At 46.2% G+C, this 22928-nt stretch overlaps 1 protein-coding gene across 10 annotated transcripts in view; it reads left to right on the top strand.

Annotated features, from left to right (window-relative positions):
* The window catches only part of TENM4 (teneurin transmembrane protein 4), a 1105140-nt gene that overhangs the window by 1057858 nt on the left and 24354 nt on the right, over positions 1-22928 (top strand). For all 10 annotated transcript variants that reach the window (XM_053305915.1, XM_053305917.1, XM_053305913.1 and 7 more), the window contains 5 exons: positions 1027-1047; positions 7383-7615; positions 10232-10386; positions 17056-17933; positions 22302-22474. In XM_053305915.1, coding sequence (XP_053161890.1) covers positions 1027-1047; positions 7383-7615; positions 10232-10386; positions 17056-17933; positions 22302-22474 — 1460 coding nt within the window. The remainder of the gene's footprint in view (positions 1-1026; positions 1048-7382; positions 7616-10231; positions 10387-17055; positions 17934-22301; positions 22475-22928) is intronic.

Below are 22928 nucleotides of genomic sequence, written 5' to 3'. Positions count from 1 at the left end.
CAATTTGGAGGCTCTTAGAAGGGTTTGTGCACATCCCTAGTTCCTATGGCATTACAGAATACTGAACACATAGGCTTATGATTTTTTTTTTAACTTCTCAAATGGGGTGTCAACCGGGGGTTAAAATCCCCACTGTAATGGGCAGCTCAGCAGTCACTGCATCTCCTGCCCATGCTTTCCATTTCCATGGCTCTTTTGCCCACTTCCTCCACCTCTCCCCATGCTAGGCACCTGGAACTCTGCTCACAGCAGCAGGCACATAAGAGCAGGGTGTTCAATAAGACTATGGGAAACACAAGCAGAGGAAGCCTTGGTTGCTGTGTCTCCCACTTGATTGGGGTGATTTAAAGGTGTAGTACCAGTCTCCAGGTTACCACCTAACGATCCTGTTCCAGACCTCCCTGTTTGTATATCTCTGGCCCTCTAAATCAGAGCCCTGAGCTGGGCTGGAGGCCTGTTCTCCTGTTTGGACAGAGATCGTGTGGCTGATAGGAGCAAGGAATCATCTCTGGCAAGAGGAAGTGGCTGTTCAGTCCTCCTGTCACCATAGCTCCTTGCAGCGATCCGATTCTGCACCCTGCTGCTCAGTCCACACTAACAAGCCCACCACAGCATGCAAAACTGCAGCTTGTGGGGGAGTGGACAAAGATCGTGTGGTTCCCTGTGTGCAGGAAAACTTGTCCTGAGAAATCATGTTTTGAGATGGAAATAATGGTTGGGGAAAGGTGTTCCCCAGGAGAGCTGGCTTGCCTCCACCATCCTCATGCAGACACTTCGAAAAGCAGCCAGGAGACGACTTTCTCCGTGACAGGCAACAGCGTGCACAGCAGCTCCCTGACAAGTAATCTCCATTATGAAATGTATCAGTGTCAGGCTCGCTAAATCCTTATTTATTATTGCCTTGTGCCGTGCGATTGTTACTGTCAAGTTTTTTTCAGCCTGCTAATAATGCTCGGAGCTCAGCCGCTAACCCTTTCTCTCCTCCTTCTTCCTTGTCTTGTCTCTGCTTTCCTGCTCTTCTGTCAGAAATAAAGATTTCAGACATAGGTAAGCCAACCTGCCAAGAATTGTCACTTGCTCTCCCTGTCTCCGTTGCATTCTCTTTTTCTCGCCTTTTTTAAAACAGTGAGCCATTTGTAGATGATTCCATGTTGTTATTTTATGATTTATAAAGAATCGCTGGGTGCTATGTTGCTTTCTGTTTGTCCACATGCTTTCCATTGATTAATATAATCAACATATCAAATGAAGGGGCTTTAATTAAAAGCCATGTTCACATGGGGAGCTTTCTGTACTTCAAAGGCCTTTCCAGACTTGTTTTTGGCATCAATATGGCATTTCTCCAGCACACAAACAACATTGGCCCAGTTCAGACATAACGCTAACCCATGGTTTGGTGCAGGAGTAGGCAATCCTGGCTCTCCGGCTGTTGTTGAACTACCATTACCATCATTCCCTGCCACAATTTGTTGTGGTGGGGGATGATGGGAGCTGTAGTTCAACAACAGCTATAGAGCCAGGGTTGTCTACCCCGGTTTAATGCTCCATGGAGGAGCTGTAGGCTTGCCCACTCCTCCGCCCTCTTTCATGCACAAGCAGAAACAGAGTGAAAGTTTCCACTTTAAAAACAATTCCCCGTTATGTAAAAACTTGAGGGATATGCTAACTAACGAGAGCTGAAACTAATACAGCCGATCAAGCCTAAACTGAACCATGGTTCGATATTCTACGCTTGTTCTAATTCTTGGTAAGTAACTAGCTGCAGTGCTGTGAGTTCATACATAATGCAGAACTGCAGTTTGTTTAAAAGTGAAAGCAAAAGAATTTCGTCCCCCTCCTGAAGAGAGGAGGAAAGGGGAAGGGGAGCATGAGAGCCCATGTTGTGCTAAATGGTGGTTTAGCAGTTTGTCTGAACTGGGTTGCACAGGGCTGGCCCCACAATGAGGCCCAGTGGAGTCAGGCAACAGATTGGACAAGGTGGTGGTGATGGAGATTACAACCTGCTGTTGCCACACTGGCCGCCTCCTTGGGCCTCACTCCACCCTGCCTGTATTGCCACTACTAATCTCTGTGCTCTCCCTGCCTTTTGAAAGCTGGGGACGGGGAATGGAGCCCAGACTTCCTGTTGCTCAGTTCCCGCCCCCCAAGCCTTCCCAAAAGGCAGGGAGAGCAGGAGATCAAACACGCAGCTGATGTCAGAGGAGCGGCACCGGGTGCCCCTGTCCACACCAGGTAAGTGAAGGGCAGTGGAAAATGCTGGAAGATGGGGCTGTGGAGGGAGGAGGAAGAGGAGAAGGGAGGAGGAAAATTCTCCCGTGGTGCACTCTCCATGCCACAAACGCGAGGCTGTGTGGCAGCAGGAGGAAGAGAAGGAAGTTCTTGGCTGTAGGGAGGAGAGAGAAGTTTGCCGCAGCACACTTCATGCCATGTGATGGGGCTGTGAGTTGGAGGGAGGAGGAGGAGGAGAAGGGTCTGGGTAGGGTTGTGGATCGGGGGAGGAGGAGATATTTGCAGGGTGGAAGGGGGGGAATTATTTTATGGTGTGTTCTGCTTGCATGGGGCTGTGGGCTGGGAAAGGAGTCCTAACTGGTGGATGGGGAGGGAAATGGTTGCCTAGTCCACATGCCACAGGGTTGCAGGTAGCAGCTCACCAAGCTGCCTCAGACACGGGCAGGACATGAGCCTGGCCTACATGCACATGTGCTTCACAGAACCATAGAGTTGGGTTGCTCTTTCTACCACTCAGGTGCCCATTTGTGTTTTGTGTCCTCTGTGGAAATACATAAAATGCCATGTATCCATAATGGTGCCCACCAGCATTCCATCACATTTTCCCAACATTCTGTCACACAGTAGTGTGACCGAGATAAGAAACAGAAACCAGGATAGAACTATGTAAATAGGGGGGCAGACTTGATTCTCAGTGGTTGAGGACAGCAGGGGCAGAGAACAGGGTTAGTCTCCATCCCTGACTGTCTTCCTTTATCCTCCCATAAAAATGAACAGGGAAACGTAATGCATTTCATGTGGTGAATAACGTCACAGTGACGGCAAAGCCTTCCAACCACCCCTGAAACATGCCAACCTGGTTTTTATTTTATTTTATTTTATTTATTTACATTTTATATCCCGCTCTTCCTCCAAGGAACCCAGAGCGGTGTACTACGTACTTAAGTTTTCTCCTCACAACAACTCTGTGAAGTAGGTTAGGCTGAGAGAGAAGTGACTGGCCCAGAGTCACCCAGCAAGTATCATGGCTGAATGGGGATTTGAACTCGGGTCTCCCCGGTCTTAGTCCAGCGCTCTAACCACTACACCATGCTCTCTGTTTTTACAGACAAGGGTCTCAGAGTGCTCTTCCTCTGCACACACCACATACCTATTCCTAAGCATTTTGATAGTCATGAAACTAGAAACCTAGCTTTATAACTATCAGTGCTTTGGGGGTATTCAGTATGCTTCATACTGAACTGGTGATCTTTAGAACTCTATCAAGAAGGTGAGCTCACAGCCCAGGTGAGATTGGAATTGGATTCACACACACAACCACTACACTATCGCACCTCTCAAAAGCAGCTGTGTGAGAGTCACTATCATCTGTTGGATAGCGCCTGTTAGGATCACTGGAATGAACAACACAACCACCCAGTCCCTTCGCTCGGCTTTAGAGTCTTATCTTTTTAATTTTAGCTTTTCAAAACACTTATCTTAATGTTCCGACTGTCATAGTAGCAGTGGTAGAGCACACGACAACTACTAGTTTAAAAACAAAAGGAAAAAGAAACAGCACTTTGGCCAATCCTGCAAATAAGTAGACAAGTAGGGATAAGTGTTATTTTGAATTCCACTTGCAGGGGGAGTTGTGACAGCAGCAGTGTGAGGAAAGAGCTATTTGACAGGTGAGGCTGAGAGAAAAGGATTGGACGATTCCAAGGGTAACGGAATCAGGCATGCTACCACTTTCTCAATGACTGCAGCCATAAGCAGATTTTCAGGTTAGTATTATATGTACCAACTGGCAAGACAGCATCTCTTACTATAAGGCCATATTTTTTAAAAACCCTTAAATGTTATAGATTGTGTCTAAAACATGCACAATATGTTTGTAACTGAATCAGAATTTTTGGACATTCTGTTATCTACAGCTTTTGCATGCTTCAGGTACTATCTATAATATTTAAGGGTTTTATAAAACTATGGCCTTAGAGTAGGAAATGTTCTCTTGCCAGTGGGTACATATAATATCAAGCTGAACATTTGGTTATGGCTACGGTCATTCAAAAAGAGGTGATGTGTCTGATTCCATTACCGTTGGAATTACTCGATTCAAGGTGTGGCCCGAGATATTCTTGTGGCTGAAAGAGGGTGCCAAATGCCACCTCACTTCTTACCCACCACTACTGCCCCCTTTTTTGGCACGCAGCAATGAGTTGTGCTCATTGAAAAGGCCGGTGAATAGCCTGCACTCATCCTTCTCCTATGGTGAATGTAAAAAGGAGAAGGTGGAGATAGTGGAAGAAGAGAATGCTGGGCTATAGCATCTCCTCTCCGTTCCTTCCAACGCTGCAGCAGCAGCACGGTCTAGCAGAAACTGGGCGGGGTGGCAGGATGCCCCAATATTCAACACTCAATTGAATTTGACCCCAATAATTTGCCACACAAGCCAATGATATCGTTTGCCTCAGGATAAGGCCGACTCTGAGCAATTATCTCAAGGACAATCGTAGTAGAAAATGTTTGTTTTCCTTGAAGTTTTTCTGGCTGTTAAACTATTTAGAATCAGTAACCCGATTTGCAGATATTTACTGCAAATCACCCAGAGATCTACCAGTTGATCCTAATCTACCATTCTGGACCATGGTCTGTAGGGCAAGAAGTGTATATTATGGTGAACAAACTAACCTCCTCACAAGTAGCCAGACACGATCTAGCAGTAAGAGCTTCCTTGCCTATATACAATCAGCAGAGATTTACATACAAATATGTACTTTTTTGCTTTTCCCTATAAGTAAAAATTTCCCCCCTAACCATACCTTTATTAAAACTTGATAGGGCACTCAGAGATCAAATAAAACTGCCTCAGTGCCGACCCTGACCCATGGGGCACCGGTTGGCCCTCGCCATTGGAGGGGAATACACCCTGGGGGAAATACTCGACCCTTTCCTCAGCCAGCAAGGGACTCACAAACATCTGTGATCCCTTCCTGCTAGATGTGGGTAGAGATTGCATTGTCCAGTTACACTTGCATAAATCACTGCCCTGGCCTTATCTAATTTGAAGGCAGACTGAGGGGAAAGTGCTTTGAAAGTCCTGAGGCAAACAAGGTGCCGTACTAGGGGATGTCATTGTGGGGTTATTAATGTCTCGCCTGCCCACCTCTGGTGATTATGAACAGCTCAACAACTGACTGACATTCAGCCTAGCCTTGTTGCAGACAGCGGTGAACGTTGGGGGCCTGATCAAAATGGATGGCGGATTCCCACAGGGCACCTCTCCCCATACCAGAGTGGATGCCACTTGCTCAGGTTGAATGACGTGCAGGTAAATGAAATAATACCCTGCCAGTTTGCTGTCATTGGGAAGGAATACAGATGGAGCCCAAACTGCCAGGCTGAGTCGTTGAAGGTCAGAGTATTTTATTTAGCAAGAATCAGTGTCATCTTGTGCAGATGGAATCTGTTCAGACTTTAATAGGGTAAATCACAGGGGATATTCTGGGATAAATCAGAAAGGCCATGTTTTTTTCTTCGTTGTCTTCATCCCTTCCCTCCATGGCCCCTCCAAAAAGGAGAGTTAAGTTAATTTGAATGAGGAAATCGGTCTACAGGGTTTAAAAAATGTCTTAAGACCTGGGAAATGCAAGATGTTTAACAGAAAGCAGCTAGAAAAATGCAAGGATATATACAATTCCCACATTTGACAAATGAGAGAGAGAGCCGAATGAGTGATGTGGGACAACTGTATTCCCAAAACTGTGTTCCATGAAAGGTTCTACTGTGATCCTTGAAGAATGAAGCCACTGCGATGGGCACACACCCATCACTTTGTGCCCCTCGAAGTGCAGGATTGATTTCCCCTTCTCTCAATCCAGTGATATTATTCAGAGGGATGGACCAGAAATTAAGCCAAAACACAGAATTAATTTTCACAAATTCTTTTGCAGTCTTCAGAAAGTGCCTCCCTCTCAGATATTTTTTGGAGGGTCTCAAAAGGGCATCTTCACATGTTGGACACGTGTCATGAGGAAGAAAAACATCTCTAGGGCCGGGATTCCCAGTCTTGGGTCCTCAGAGGTTGTTGAAATACAACTCCCAATCAGCTCCATCCTCAGTGGCCAAAGGTTGATGGGAGTTGTGTTCCAAACAACCTCTGGGACCCAAGATTGGGAACTCCTGCCCTGAGAACAAAGGGCCTCTTCCTCCATTTGGAGTAACGGTCAGGAATGGGTTTGGATTGTTCTCGGTGACATTTCCACTGAGCCAAATTTGATTGGCTAAAGAATACCATTACATCAACATGCTCATGTGATCCCCAATTGCAGGGTACAAATTGTAGATTTGGGGGGAAATTAAGTGTGAGTTTTAAATATTTTTACGTAGACAGCAGTAAAAAAGAAAAATAATGGGTAAGCAATAAACCAATACTCCGCACATATAAAATATAACAACAAAATATTTATATACCGCTTTTCAACAAAAGTTTCCAAAACAGTTTTACAGAGAAAATAAATAAGAAAGAAAGAAGGGGGGAAAGCAAGATGGCTCCCTGTCCCCAAAAGGCTCACAAGTTAGATAGAAACATAGGATAGGCACCAGCAGCAACAGTCACTGGAGGTCCTGTGCTGGGGGTGGATAGGGCCAGTTACTCTCCCCCTGCTCAATAAAAAGAATCACCACGTTAAAAAGGTGCCTCACAACAGTCTGTCATGAGAACATCAAGTAGTGCAATGGCCAGCATATCCATCAGGTAAACGAACAAGCAATTTCAGGACAAAACAGGTGGGTAAGGGCAAACCAAGACAGTCTCATTCACCTAAATACCATAAGCATTTTATATTTTAATATGAGGCACACGTTAACCAATGGTTAATCTATCAGTATGGACATAATTCTGAGTGGTCGGATGAAGGACCTCTTTACCTCTTCCAAATACATAAGAAAAGGAAACCATCTCTCAGAAAAGATGTTTGGATGACTGGCTTTTCTCTAAGTCAGAAATCCTATCCTTTGTTACAATTTCTCACGCCAGCCTTCTACCATGGGAGGCTTTCTGAACCTCCATTGTTTAGATGTTCAAACGTTAGCGGCTGCAAAGGGTAGTGCTACGATTTTTTTTGAATTGTAGAAATCCCTGGATAATTCTCTCTGTTTCCTCTTTGCAGCCACAGCCCCGCTCACAAGTATTACCTGGCAACAGACCCCATTTCTGGCACCATCTACCTCTCCGACACCAACAGCCGCCGTGTCTTCAAGATCAAATCAACCACCGTGGTGAAGGACATGGTGAAGAACTCCGAGGTGGTGGCTGGAACAGGAGACCAGTGCCTTCCCTTTGATGACACCCGCTGTGGAGATGGAGGGAAAGCAACCGAAGCCACGCTCACAAACCCCAGAGGTAAGTGGGGTAGCCAGTTGCTTGCAAGAGGATTTGGGAGCTTGGGAAAAGGCATGTTCTGTCAACAGCACGTTGATGGAACATGGGATAAATTTATATTTATTTATTTATTGTTAAATTTACATACCACCTTCCATTAAAACAATCCCAAGGCGGTTTACAGCAAAATTTAAAAACAAGATTATTAAAAAATGACAACAGTTAAAATATTAAGCTAAAAATATAAGACAAATCTGATTTAAAAAATTAAAACACAAGTATAAAAACAATACAGAGTACAAAGCGCAGCAGCAGAGACTATCATATAAAAGCCTGGGTAAAAAGCCAAGATTTCACATGCTTTCTAAAAGCTGTGATGGAGACTGAGGGGTGAATAACCACCAGGAGAGCATTCCAGAGTCTGGGGGCAGCAACAGAGAAGGCCCTGTCCCACATGCACGATAACCGAACCTCCTTCATTGTCAGCACCCGACAATGCATGTAAAATAAAAGCATGTAGATGCTCTTCCCAGAGTGGCCCCATCCCCTAAGGGGAATATCAAATGCTTACACATGTAGTCTCCCGTTTAAATGCACACCAGGGCAGACCCTTCTTTAGCAAAAGGGACAATTCATGCTTGCTACCACAAGACCAGCTCTCCTCCCTGCCTGCACAAAAGGGGGCTGTGTAGGCAAGTGTCGCACAGAGTCACGCACCTCTGCCAAAGAGCAATCCTGTTGGCTCGCTTTACCCAGATAAAAGCCCCAAATGAATTTCCACATTCCCAGTAAATTAAAAAGCCATCACTTTCTGATTATCATCTGCTCAGGCCGTTCTTCTCCTGAGCACAACCTAAAGGGGAGAGAAATTAGATCTCTGGCTTGTTATGGTTGAGACTAAAAGCACTTACCGACCAATGAATGCCCGGTATTTGCCCCCCAAAAAACCTTTTAACAGCAACAGTGGCATTTAAACCCTCAATTAATGGAGATAGACAGAAATTTAAAAAAAAGCCCACCCACCCCCAAAAGGAGATGCAAATCATAGTACTTGTTTTGGAATAAAGGCTGGTTTCTTTTGAAGATTCAGTACTGAACTTGTAGGGAGGAATACCTATGGCAAAACAAAATAACAGGGAATGCAAGTTCTTGTTATTCTAATGCCTCAGAGCCTGTTCAAATAGTCTCCTATTGTGTATGACCTCAAAGGTAATTTCTGGCCACCAAGAACAGCAGATAGGCGAATGTTAACCCTGTTTGTATCTGCAAATGATAAGGTTGGGTGTACATGGCCTGCCCGTAGATACGCAAAACTGTGGGTGCCGGGATCCCAGGTAATGAGGACCACCTGTACCCGTGTTCAGCATAACATGTGAATGATTGTACCTGTGTACAGATCTGTAGCTATGCACACTGTACACTCGTCGTACGAGTGTTGAACATAACATGTGAATAGGATTATCACGGGATATGCAGGGTGTGTGTCAGGCTCACATGTGCCCCCTCCTGTGCATTGAACTGCATATGATTGGTCGATCCACCCAGATCATGCATATGAGATATCTGTGCATAGTTATGGCAATTCACTCATGACATTAATGGCGAGGTCCACAAATGGACTCGGCATGGTGACTGTCCTTGCTTCTTCAGATACATACCCTCCTCTCTTCTCCGAGTTCACGCTGCACTTCAGAGTCACTCGGGACCAGCCCTGTCATGATGCAGGGTGACACAGGCTGTTTCAGATAGCAGGGTTTTGGAACATTTGTCACGCTTGCTTGCCTACATACTCATATGTAAGTGAGCTTGCTTAATGTCTTGACTGAGAGACAGACAGACAGATGTAAATCCATAATTTTATATTTGCTTTCCTAAGCAAATATAAAGGAAGAAAGGGGCAATTTTACAGAAAATGTAGGAGAAATCCTGAAAGAAAAAAGAAGTGTGGAGTGTGGTTTTAATAGAAAGGGAAAGGAAAGAAGCAGGCATCATTCGGCAGGAAAATGTCTTGGGTCAGCACTGGAGGTACTCAGAGTCCCCAAAGTGCCTTGCATGGAGCTTCCACCTCCAGGAACGAGAGGCACAGACAGCAGCAGCCGAGGTGCCAAGAGGGCAGGAGAGCAAGCCCTTCTTTCTCCCCTTGCACAGAAAGAACTCAGCTGCTGCTGCTGCTACTGATACTGCTGCAAAGAAATAAAGCTGCTATGCAGCAAACAGACGTACAGTCCATTAAAGAACGGTCCCAAAGCACGCCCATAGTGCTTTGAGTTTATTTTTGATGTCTTGGCCCAGAGTGTGAAAAAGGACCGTAGATGATATCAGGCCTCCTGATTCCCCTGCTCCTCTCATACGTTTTGGCCAAAAGTGTGTGTGTGTGTGTGTGTGTGTGGTGTTGTGTTCAAATCCCTAGACAGTGATACACCCAGGTTCCTTCTGTGAAATCATTTATGTATGTATGTATGTATGTATTTATTTATTTATTTAGAATATTTATACCCCACCCCTCCAGTGCAATACTGCTCGGGGTGGCTTACAACAATAAGACAGACACAGATACAAGTAATAATTTTTTTTTTAAGTCAGATTAAATACAATTATTAACAAATTATCCATGTTTGGTTTGTTTCCTCTTCTCAGGCATCACTGTGGACAAATTTGGGTTTATTTATTTTGTGGATGGCACCATGATCCGACGCATCGACCAGAACGGGGTCATCTCGACTGTCCTTGGCTCCAATGACTTGACATCTGCCAGGCCTCTGAGCTGCGACTCGGTCATGGATATCTCCCAGGTACTAGACTCTTGTTAATGACTTCATAACTGGGAGTCCTCTTGATTTTCTCCTCTCGCTTTGTGTCTTCTGTCATCCTCTTTCTTATGGAACAGCCTCCCCATATCTATTCCCCAAGCCAGTTATCTTTTCCTCTTTCCAGTTCTGCTTTTCACAAGCTTCTCTTTGTCACTGAGCCTCATCTGTTTGTGGATATTCCAAGTCATCACCACAGCTTACTTACTTCTTCCACAAAGCTTGCCCTGAAGTACCCAAGCTTTGCTTGCTCCAGTGTCTATTACTAATAAATCCTCTTCTTCTCCTTCTTCACAACAATGTTCAGGTAGCCATGATATTCCCCTCCTCACCTTTGCCCTGTCTTACTGGAATCAGGTTTGAAAGAAAATTCACCAGAACTCCCAAGTAAAGGTGCCTTCTGGCTGCCGTAATATGAGAGGCCAGATTGGGGCCTCTCAATCCAACACAGCTGGCTTGTCCTGTTGAGTGCAGAGGTCTCCTGGGACAATGCTTTCCTCTCTATTGCTAGGGTATTTCCTCAGTTCCCATTATCCAACCTGAAGCCATGGAGGCTTTATCACGATGTGCCCATATGAAGCTTCCAGTGGCATCTGGTGGGCCACTGTGCGAAACAGGATGCTGGACTAGATGGGCCTGGGGCCTGATCCAGCAGGGATGTTCTTATATTTTTATGTCCATTCTACTGAGTCAAGACCGTTAGTCCATCTAGCTCAGAATTGTCTGTACTGATTGGTAGTGTTTCTCCAGGGTTACAGATTAGGGTCCTTCCCAGCTCTGACTGGAGATGCCAAGGACTGAACCTGGAACCTCCTACAAGGCAAGAAGGTCCACTGGACTCTTGCTTCCTCCTGTGTGACTGGATTATAAACCCACTAAATGGCACCCATGTCGCATCAATCTGTCTTTCCCTTATCCAAGTCTCATATGAGGGGTTTTTCCTCAGCCAACAGAGGTTTCTTCTCCTCCATAGAAACTGAACTGCGTCATTAACATTCTGTTACTGAGTGTTGCCCCTCCACAGTTGGAATGTCTGTGAACATTCAGTGCTTTCAGATTGTTGGAAGGAAAGAGGCTGGGAAAAAGGCTCCTTACCAAAGGAAGGAGTTGCAGAATGTGGGTGCCACCATAGAGAAGGCTCTGTTCCACATCCCACTTTGGTCAGAGGTGCAGGTGGTGGTATGCAGGGCAGAGTTTTTTTCTGTGGTAGCACCTGGACTGTGGAACTCCCTCCCCCAGGAGACTTATCTAGCCTCTTCCCTCAAGTTGCCATATGGAAAAGAGGACAAGTCTTCCGTTCCTTTAAGAGATACTTAGAAGCGGGAATTTCAGCAGGTGCCGCTTTTCTTCCCCATGTGACAAGTTGCACCTGCTGAAATTCCCCTCTCTGTTCATCTCTTAAAGGTACAGGAGTCCTATCCTCTTTTCCATATGGCAACCCAACTCTTCCTTTTTAACCTTCCAGAAAGTGGTGAAGACTTCTCTATTCAAATGGGTTTTCAGTATTAGATAGGCTGTTTCCCCGGAGATATTGGCTTTAGCGGCTTCTGTAGGTGATTGTATTGGGATTGGGGTTTTTTGTGCTGCTCTTGCTGATTATGTTGTGTTTAGTGCATTTTAAGTGTGTGTGTGGGGGGGGGGAGGTGGGGGTGTTCATGCTCACACGTGAGGGCCACTTTGAGGGCCTTTGGGAGCAAAAAAAGCAGTGTATGCATTCTAATATAAAGAAAGAAAAGCATGCTGTGACATCACTGGAGCTCAGCCAATGGCATGGCAAGAGTTGCAGTTGATCGCCAGTTTTTAACCTCTTATTCTGGGGTAGTTGTGGTTCAGCAACAGCTGGAGAGCCAAGGCTGCCTATCCCTGTCCTAGACAGATATATGTATCTATATAGGAGAGCAGAGGTACAGTAAAACACAGCCCAAACTCAGATATTTTCTGATTTACTGTGATCTGTGAAATCCTGTTTGCTCATCACAAGTGTGTGAGTATTTTGGCTTTCTCCCCGCTGCCCCTTTTCGTTTGTGAGAGAGGCTTTATCAATTGGACAGAATGCATTTTTGGGGACCGGTTCAAATTAATATCTCAGAGACTGGCAAAGTCTGTTCTGCCCAAATTATCAACAGCAGGAAAACGGAGAAATTTAAATTGCATCAGATTGCCGATGGTTGCGAAAGCCATCACGCTGGGCTTTTAAAGCCCCACAGCTAACATTATCCCCAAAAAAGAAAAATCTATTTTGACACCTGTGTTTCTTAGCATAAGGAAGACATCGTCGATGCTGCCCAGTATTCAGCTTTCAGGGGCAGTGTCTGCCCTGATAATCAGCACCGGGCTAGAGGAAGAACTTCTAAATCTAGCAGGATTGGATGCCCCCAAATGATTATTTGAACGGCTTCAGGAATGGAGCTTTGTTCTCCAAAGCCAGAGCTCCTGGCTGGAACGCTTGAATGCTGTTAGTTAGGCACAATGGAAGCCAATGGGGTTTTTCCTTTTGTAACCACCCATGTCATTTCCACGCTCCCACTTGGCACCTGCTTCTTTGCTTCTTTCTCCCCCTAATTTGAAAAGATTGCTCCTGCTTCTTTGTGACAGCCACCCCACTGACCGCCATTTATGAGGAGGAAAAAAATTACAGGCCTAGAAAGGTCACCTGCTTGGTGGACCAGAGCTAAACTTTGATTGTTAAAAGCCTTCATGGCTTCTGTCCTGCAAGCAGGAGCCTGATATAGATTTAGACCCAGGAATTTTTTTTTTCTTCCATTCTGGGAGTTTTAAGGGCAACTTTTTAAAGGCGTACCAAACTTTAATGAGCACATGAAGTGACCGTATACTGAGCCAGGCCATTGGTCTGTCAAACACACAATTGTCTGCTTTGACTGGCAGCTGTGCCCCTCTTCGATTTCAGCCAGGGGTCATTCGCAGCACCTGCCACCTGAGATCGTGTCCCCTGCAGAGGCCAGGGGCTGGACATCTGCATGCATAGCATGTGCTCTGATACTGAGCTGTGGGCCCTCCTCTACAGTTCGTTGATTTAGGTAGGGGTCCTTTGGAATCGATGGCCCAATCCTCCCTGCATTTGCTTTGCCCTGAAGCGGGGGAGTGAGGGAGAGCAGAGAACATAACATAAGAAGAACCCTGCTGGATTAGACCAAGGTCCACCATCCCTTTTCCAACAGGGCCAACCTGAGGATGATGAGGATGATTTCTTATTTATGTACCACTTTTAAGCACACACAGAAAATGTTTACCACGTGGCTTACATAGAAAAAGAAACAAGATGACTCCCTGAGCTCACAGTCTATAAAGGAACACAGGGTTTCTTTTTAGGAGAGCTGGGCTTGTGGTAGCAAGCAGGACTTGTCCCCTAAGCTAAGCAGGGTCTGACCTGGTTGCATATGAATGCGAGTCTTGATGTGTGAGCATTGTAAGATATTCCCCTCAGGGGATGCAGAAGGTTTCAAGATCCCTCTCTGACAACATCTCCAAGATAGGGCTGAGAGAGATTCCTGCCTGCAACCTTGGAGAAGCCGCTGCCAGTCTGTGTAGACAATAGTGAGCTAGATAGACCAATGGTGAGACTCAGTATATGGCAGCTTCCTGTGTTCCTATGTAAGGGAGACACCAGCAACAGTTGCTGCAAAGATGCTGTGCTGGCATTGGATAGGGACAGTTGCTAAATAGAGGAGAATCACCACTTTAGAATAAAGTGTTTTTTTGGCTCACTTATCAGGGTCTTGCCTTCATACTCTGCTTGTGCTTCGTGGGGGTACCTGTTGGAAACAGAGATGCCGGGCTGGATCCCTCTTTGGTCTGATGCAGCAGCCTCTTACATTCTTCTTATCACTGCAGTTCTTATCACTGGGAAGGAGAAGGGAGAGCCCTGTCATACCCTCCCCCTCCTCTGACTTTGAGGTCCATCAGATTTCCCCACCCTCCCCTCCCTTCTTCTCCTCCTCCTCCAGCTTCCCAGAACTCCAGACGCTCTGAACACAGATGTGATGGTATAATCTTTAAGCAGTTCTTGGAAGAGCTACACACACACACGCTAGCCACAGCTCAGGTTCCGACTCTCTTTTTGCAAATGCGAGGGACCCATCTCTGCTTCACCAGCCTGCCAAAGACAGATAGCGCCCACAGGTCTCTTTAAAAGAACTCCGGCTAGGGAACCATCTTTTCATCCTATAAAGCAGTGAGAAAGGTCTCTTCAGTCAGGCTCCTCAGGCAGTGAGGGACCAGGAGCCATAAAATATTTAGTCGCCGTTGTTGACAAGAAATTGGTTTTAAGAGTTGGAGGGCGGGGGGAGTGGAATTCCCCAGTCGTTTCTGAATAAACTTACATTCTTGATGCTGACTCGAGGCTGCAAGCATCATCACAGTGGCTCAGGAGAGTGTTGGGAAGGCGGAGAGGCATGCATTATTGAAGCGAGGACCACAGGCTGTCATGTTTTACCACAGGAAGGGTTAAGCAGAGCCAGAAAAAAGTGGGGGGGGGGACCAGGCAGGGCCTTGCTGACTGCAGCTTGGTGCTCATGGAGGTGGGGAAATTGTGGGCTGTGCCACTTGAGACTGCAGGTGTGGGCTCCCATGGTTGCATTTCTCTCCATACAAAAAGATTATCTGCTACACCTGAATATCAGGGAGGAGGCCTTTAACTAGCTTTCTCCATGACATGCTTGTTTTCTGTGTGCAGGGAATTCTCATGTGTGGAGAAGCATTCAATTATGCGGGCCATATCTCAGAGGTAGAGCATCTGCTTTGCACGCAGAAAGTTCTAGGTTCAGTTTTGGTAAGGTTGGGCAAGTCCTCTGTTTGAAGCGCTGGGGAGCTGCTGCGAGTCAGAGTAGACAATTCGCCTAGATGGACCAATTGTCTGACTCAGTATACGGCAGCTTTCTATGTACCGACGTGAGCTCCAACTTGCAGTCTTCAGGGTGTGGGCTGTACCACTACAGGCTGCAAGTTGGAGCTCACATAGGCGCTGGTACAGTCCCTATCCCAATGGGAACGGTGGGCTTAATGGGGCTGCCACTGAGGCCAGAAGAGGCTGCAGGTGAGGGGGCCAGTGAAGATTGGCGGGGTGGGGGAAGTGGCGGCGGCAGCAGGCGGGTGAGAGAGTGAGCAGCGAAAGGGGGGGGCATCTTCAAACCGTGCCCCAGAGCTGAACCTGGGGTTGGAGAAAAATCCCAAAAAAATAAGGGGGGGCACCTGTGTGCAATTCTTACACATGGACCCCTTCTGAGCTTGTTATGCCACTTGTTAGTTTCATAAAGAAAAACACCCCCCAAAACTCAAGCTGCCCCAGTGGAGTGGAATGTTTGCAGACCTGGAGGGCAGTTAACACATAACCAGGTGGGTGGAGGGCTTGACCAAAAAGAGCAGGAAATTTCTCAGTTTGAAGAATAATTCTTTAAGATGGTCACAGCCTCTTCTGCTTTTGAGGGGCAAAGGTGCTGTCCAGCGAAGTCAGCTGTCCTTACCTCCAAGGATGGAGTGGTGAGGGGGTCCGAGGAGGCAGGGACAGGTGGCAGCTGGGGAGAAGTGGAGGAAAGACTGCCAAACCTGACAGGACCGAAGGGGAGTCTAACATCAGCAGCACGCCTCCCGAAAGGAGGGGGTCTGAGCAGGAGGAGGGAGAAGGGAGAGAGACATTGGCAGCAGCTGTAAAGGGTAGGAAATTACAGGGAATAAAGAGGGCCGTTGGCTCCGTAATTGGGGGCGGTGATGCATAGCTTGTGGGGAGGCATATAATGAGCCGGCCAGAGATGAGAGGCTGGCTGGTGTTGAGTGTCGGGCCCCCGGAGAGGGGCAGACCCAAGGATCAAGCAGCCTGGGACGGAGGAGGCACTGGGTGACACTCAACCCCCTCCCCGTCCCTGCTCTGAGGCCAGACCCGGTAAACCTAGCCAGTCTTGGTAAATGGGATAGGGACATGTAGCCAGACAGGTGCCTAAAACATTCACCATGCTCAGGCACAGGCTCAGGTAACATATGAACCCCAATGATCCATTGCGCTGCAGATCCATACTTGTATGGACTTATTCACACATCTGTTCTTTATTCTGTTTATTCTATTCACTCTCATATTGTTGTTGTTGTTGTTGTTGTCATCATCAATCATTCTTTCATTCATTTAAAAAAATATTTATATCCCACTCTTCCAGTACAATACTGCTCAGGGCAACTCACAGCAGTAAAACAATGAAAGTAATAGAAAATTGGACACAATAAAAGAAATAGCACACAATGTAGAATAAAAACAATTAAAACAAACCAAATTAAAATCAAAAACTCATCAGACTGCCCATTAAAAAGCCTCTCTGAACAAGCAGGTTTTAAGACCTTTTAAAAAAACCCAAAACCTAAGGGTGGGAGCACGGCGAAGGAGTTCAAGGAGGCCATTCCAGAGCCAAGGGGCCATAATCAAAAAGGCCCTGTCTCTTGCCCCCACCACCTGAATCTCAGACAATGGCTGAGCCATGAACAGGGCTCAAAATGATGAGCAAAGGGCCCTGGCGGATTCATATGGGCAAATGTGGTCTGACAGATACCCCACATTTGCTCTATAAAGACACCCTTGTTGCTAAATAAATAGCTATCATAATGACAGGAATAGAGTCTACCAACAGTTTCTTCTTCTTTCCTTGTTATTAGGTCCGTCTTGAATGGCCTACGGACCTGGCAGTCAACCCAATGGACAATTCCCTGTACGTCCTAGACAATAACGTTGTATTACAGATCTCTGAAAACCACCAAGTTCGCATTGTGGCAGGAAGGCCCATGCACTGCCAGGTGCCCGGGATCGACCACTTCCTTCTGAGTAAGGTGGCCATTCATGCTACCTTGGAATCTGCCACAGCCCTGGCGGTCTCTCACAATGGCGTTCTGTACATCACGGAGACCGACGAGAAGAAGATCAACCGCATCCGGCAAGTCACCACCAATGGAGAAATCTCGCTGGTGGCTGGCGCTCCAAGCGGCTGCGATTGCAAGAACGATGCCAATTGTGATTGCTTTTCCGGGGATGATGGCTATGCAAAGGATGCCAAGCTCAATGCTCCGTCATCCCTGGCGGTGTGCGCAGATGGGGAGTTATATGTGGCAGACCTTGGGAATATCCGGATCCGCTTCATCCGGAAAAACAAGCCATTCCTCAACACACAGAACCTATACGAATTGTCCTCACCCATTGATCAGGAACTCTACTTGTTCGACACCAGCGGCAAGCACCTTTTCACTCAAAGCCTTCCCACGGGAGACTACCTTTTCAACTTTACCTACACAGGAGATGGCGACATCACCCTGATTACAGACAACAATGGAAACTTAGTCAACATCCGGAGGGATACTACAGGGATGCCACTTTGGCTGGTTGTGCCAGATGGCCAAGTCTACTGGCTCACCATTGGCACCAACAGTGCCCTCAAGAGTGTGACGGCCCAGGGGCATGAAGTGGCCATGATGACCTATCATGGCAATTCTGGTCTCCTGGCTACCAAGAGCAATGAAAATGGGTGGACTACATTTTATGAGTGAGTATTTGTGAAGACAGTGACCACTGAATCTAATCCTTGATTGTATTAAGAATGTAAGAAATGTCCGGTTGGATCAGACTGGAGGTCATAAGAACCTTGCTGGATCAGGCCCAAAGGCTGTCTAGTCCAGCATCCTGTTTTCCCCAGTGGCCCACCAGATGCCTTTGGGAAGCCCACAGGCAAGAGATGAAGGCATGTCCTCTCTCCTGCCATTGCTCCCCGGCTACTGATATTCAGAGGCATCTTGCCTCTGAGGCTGGAGGCAGCCTGTAGCCATCAAGACTAGCTGCTAGGGGTGTGCACAAAACTGGTTTGCCCAGTTCAGTTCAAGTCCGAACTGGACCAGGTATGTTCGGTTTTGTGCACTCCTGAACCACCACCACTGCCCCATTCGGCTCGAATTCAAGCCGGTCTGGGGTTTGAAATGTTTTTCTTTTTAATTTAAACGCACCTCTGGGCCTAGGGTCATTCTGCCACCTCCAGGGGTGCTGCCGCACACAAATAGCCCATACGCATGTGTGGTAGCCTTCAAAATGGCCACAAGAGCTTCAAAATGGCCACCGCAAAATGGGCCTAACCAGCCCAGAAAAGACTGGGAGGAGGCCAGTGGAGGGAGAGGGAAGCTTCACACACATACACACACAAAGCTGCGGCAGCACCCTCCGGAAGCAGCAGAATGATCCTGGGCCCACGGTGAATTTAATTTTTTTTTAAAAAAAAATTCGAATCCCAGACCAGCTCCAAGCCAGCCTGGAGGGTTCAGCTTGAGGTCAAGCCAGACCCTCTCTGGCTCAAGGGCGAACCCTCGAGCCGGTCTGGTTTGATAGCAAACCAGCTCAACCTTGAGCCAGCTTACACATCCCTACTAGCAGCCATTGATAGGCTTGTTCTCCATGAATTTGTCTAAGCCCTGCTTAACACCACCCAAGCTGGTGGACGTTGCCACATTCCATAGATTTATTATGTATTATGTCCATGTAGTTCAACATCCTTGTTTCACACAGTTGGCCTAATCCCCTTTTTAAATCACCCAAGCCAGTGGCCATTACAATATTCTGTGGCAGTAACATCCATTCATGAATTGTGGTTCTCAGTCTTGTGTCCTCAGATGTTATCTATCTATCTACATATCATATTTTTATACTTCCTGATATATAAATCTCTAGGCGATGTACAAATTTTAATATTAAAAATCACATGTTAACACACAATAAAACAATATAAAACAAATTATTAAAATTATTAAAATTTTATTTAAAAGCTTGCGAGAACAGGAAAGTCTTGAGGGTCTTCCTGAAAACAAATAGAGAAGGAGATGCTCTTATTTCAACAGGGAACATATTCCAAAGCCCTGGGGCAGTCCACAGAGTTGCTGGACTACAATCCCCATCATCCCCTTTGGTGATTGTGGCTGGGATGATGGGAGTTGTAGTCCGACAACCTCTGAGAGACCCAAAGTTGGAAATCCTTAAATTATGGAATTGATTTAAATTTAAATGTCACCCTGGAACATATAAATCACAAATCAAAAGGGTAACACGTAAAATATCCACAAATAAGAAAACAAAACTGTGTAAATTGAAGAGAAATGTAGTGGAAAACTAATAAACCATATTAAACTTATTAACCATACTAAAAAAAAATTATGAATTCTAAATCACAATTCATATAAATCATCAATCAATTGTGATTTAGAATTTATAAAAAGAAGATTTTGAGTATGGTTGATATGTTTAATATGGTTTATTAGTTTTCCACTGCATTTCTCTTCATTTTACACGGGGTTTTTTCCCTTGTGTTTTTTTTCCCCCTTACCCTGGAACATATTTCAGTGGTGAAATTTGCCCCAGTATATAGTTGCTAAAATCATGAGTTTGTGAGGTTTAACGGGGGCCGCACTGCAGGTCTTCTCATCTGGTAAGTTTTGGAAAGGGAAGGGGGTGGCAGCGAGATGCAACAGTTACAAGGTAAGCCGTTTTTCAGTGATTATTCAGCTGCCAAAGGTTGTTGAAAGTAGAGATTTTGAGGGATCAGAGGATTTGCCCTTCTGAACCGGGGTTTCTGGAATTGCGGCTTCTTTGTCCCAGGAAGTGCTCCTTTCCATGCCACTAATGTGACGAATGACAGTGTCGGATGTTCACAAGCAAACAGTTAGTTCTCATAAGCACCAAATACTGCTTTAATTCTGTGCAGTGAACCACCTTGGCTAAGTTCATTCCTGTCTGGGGATGGATGGCCATGGTTTCCTTTGTCAGCCTAATAATGACCACTGTGATTGTAAAGGCCGGCGTAGCGGGCTTGGATGGCGGTGGGTTGCATTAGCAGGTGATGAATTCCTTGCTTGCACTGGCTGCTCAGAACCTTCCGGCGTCTTGGTATTTGTCCTTAATTCTGGTGCAAGTCAAAGCAATAAGTGAACAGGAGAAAATTAGGATGTGATGGAGACCAGCCCACCTCTAAATCCTTCAGCTGTGGAAATACAGTCCAGCTGGATTAACGGAAATGAATTGACTTGGGGAGGCTTTGTTTATAAATACCAGGATACACCTGCAGCAACATGAGTACTGTTCTCCTAGGCCGCATTTCCAAATGGAATTATGTGGCCATTAAGTGCCGTCATGGAGGCAGGGATGAACAGAGACCAGGAGGCATCCACATCACTGGACTTTTACCCAGCTGCAAACTGGTGTTTTGTTTCGTCGTTGTTTTAAATGATGCTGTACACCCAAGTTGATTCCGCCCCCCCCCCCCCCAGTGGTTCTGCCTTGTAGAATTGATCTTGTGAATGCACCTGTCATTCTTCAGAGTCTAGGATTTTCAGGCTGCCTAACTAACAGCCTCCCAGGATTTCCCTCTTATTAAAAGGGACATGCACTGACGGATTTCAAATGTAATTGAAAGAAACTTGGACAATTTAGGGACTCTCCAAGAATGGATATGAGTGGCTATTAGCTATTGCTCACAGTTATCTATTCCACAGTATTATGGCTGCCTTATGCGGGATGTATTTGACCCCCAGCAGCATTCCTACATAGTATATTCATTTTACCATGCAATGCAGTAGGGGCTGTTGATATCCTCATATATGTATTAGTAAAAAGGGCACTTTTAGACAATCTTACAGAGGGGAGGGAGGGATGAAACACTACAAGGCACTTAACCTCATTAAAGTTGATTCTGACCTGGAAGATGGAGTTGTAGAACATGAAACACAAATTTTTATGCATTTATTTATTAGTTTTATTTATTTATTTTGGCCCCAAACCCATATCTCTTGACGGTTTTATGGTGGGTGGTTTTTTCCTCCTTCTTAAATGGGGTATGACGCACCCTGATGCCAGCTGAGAGTTAACTTATTTGTTGCACTTGGATTCCACCTTTCTTCCATCATGGAACTTAGGGCAGCATATATGGGGTCCAGTGTTCCCTCTAACAGAGATTCCCAGATGTAGTGAGCCCTTTGGGGACAGGGATCCATCTTTATTTATTTTTATTTCTCTTTGTAAACCGCTTTGGGAACTTTTGTTGAAAAGCGGTATATAAATATCCTTTGTTGTTGTTTCTTGTTGTTGTTGACTACAACTCCCATAATCCCCAGCTAAAGGCTATTGAAGTTTGGGATGCTGGGAGTTGTAGTCAACAACATCTGGGAATCCCTGTTAGAGGGATGGGACCCCCCAGGAGCCTCCCATCCAAGCACTGGGAAGACCCAGATCTGCTTAGCTTCAGGCTGCTACATCATAGACCTTCAAGCCACGGCCTTTTCGTTCACAAATAATACAGCATGTAAAATCTGTCCACCTGAGTCAAACTAAAATAAAGTAAGCATAATAAAGAAAGCATTTGGAGGGTGAGACCGAGCTCTCCTGTGTGAGTGCGGCAAGGAGGGATGTGTGCAGCAACCAGAGCTTCCTTTGCTGCTTTGCTTTCCTGGGAGTAACAGAGCTTGTTTGTTGGGGCATGAGTATTCTACACCTTGTCTGCTGCTAATTAAAACCAACAGTTAAGAAGAATGTTCATCGCCCTGCTTGTAATCCTCCTCCACACGGTGCAGCCTTTGAACAACTGTTGCACCTTCCTTAAGCAAGATGCCACCCACTAAGCAAAGTGCAGAGAGGGCATTTTGGATGGCATCCCCGGGGGCAGAGGGTGGGGGCAGTCTAGAAGGGTGCTCAAATTGTTCATATTTGTGATGCCATTTTTGTTGATGATAAAAATTGAATTTCTGCCCCACACCTTTTCTTCAGCATGAGGCAGTTGACAACAATGTAGAGGCCCAAACAGTGGGACGGACGCTGCTTAGCCCTCTCTGTCTCCTCTTCCCCCGACCCTGTATTCACTGCTCACACGTCTCCTTCCTTCCAGGTACGACAGCTTTGGCCGTCTCACCAACATCACGTTCCCTACCGGCCAGGTCAGCAGTTTCCGGAGCGACACAGACAGTTCTGTCCATGTCCAGGTTGAAACGTCCAGCAAGGATGATGTAACCATAACAACCAACCTGTCAGCATCAGGTGCCTTTTATACCCTGCTGCAAGGTGAGCCTAACATGAGAAGTACGTGCTTAATGCTTCTGGGCTGGGGTTTTGCTTTTTGTTTTTCGCCTGTTTCTTACATTAAACATTTGACTGGGGTGAGGGGGAGAAGAGCTGGTCTTGTGGTAGCGAGCAATAATGGCCCCCCTTTGCTAAGCAGGGTCCACCTTGGTTTGCATTTGGAGGGGTGACTCCATGTGAGCACGGTAAGATATTCCTCTTAGGGGATGGGGGCCATCATTCAGTGGAAGAGCACTTGCATGCAGAAGGTCTCAGGTTCAATCCCTGGTATCTTCAGGTAGGGCTGGGAAAGACTCCTGCTTGAGACCTTGAAGAGTCGCTCCCAGTCAGTGTCTGACTTGGTATAAGGCTGCTCCCTATGTTCCTTTGGAACTCAGGTGATGGCCACAGGATTGCATGGCTTTAACATGAAATTAGACACATTTATGGGAAAGGA

This window comes from Hemicordylus capensis, chromosome 3 (genome assembly GCF_027244095.1).
Source record: "Hemicordylus capensis ecotype Gifberg chromosome 3, rHemCap1.1.pri, whole genome shotgun sequence".
In the NCBI taxonomy this organism is placed as follows: Eukaryota; Metazoa; Chordata; class Lepidosauria; order Squamata; family Cordylidae; genus Hemicordylus; species Hemicordylus capensis.
Note: the sequence above shows the minus strand (reverse complement) of the source record. Positions and strands in the feature narration are given on the sequence as shown.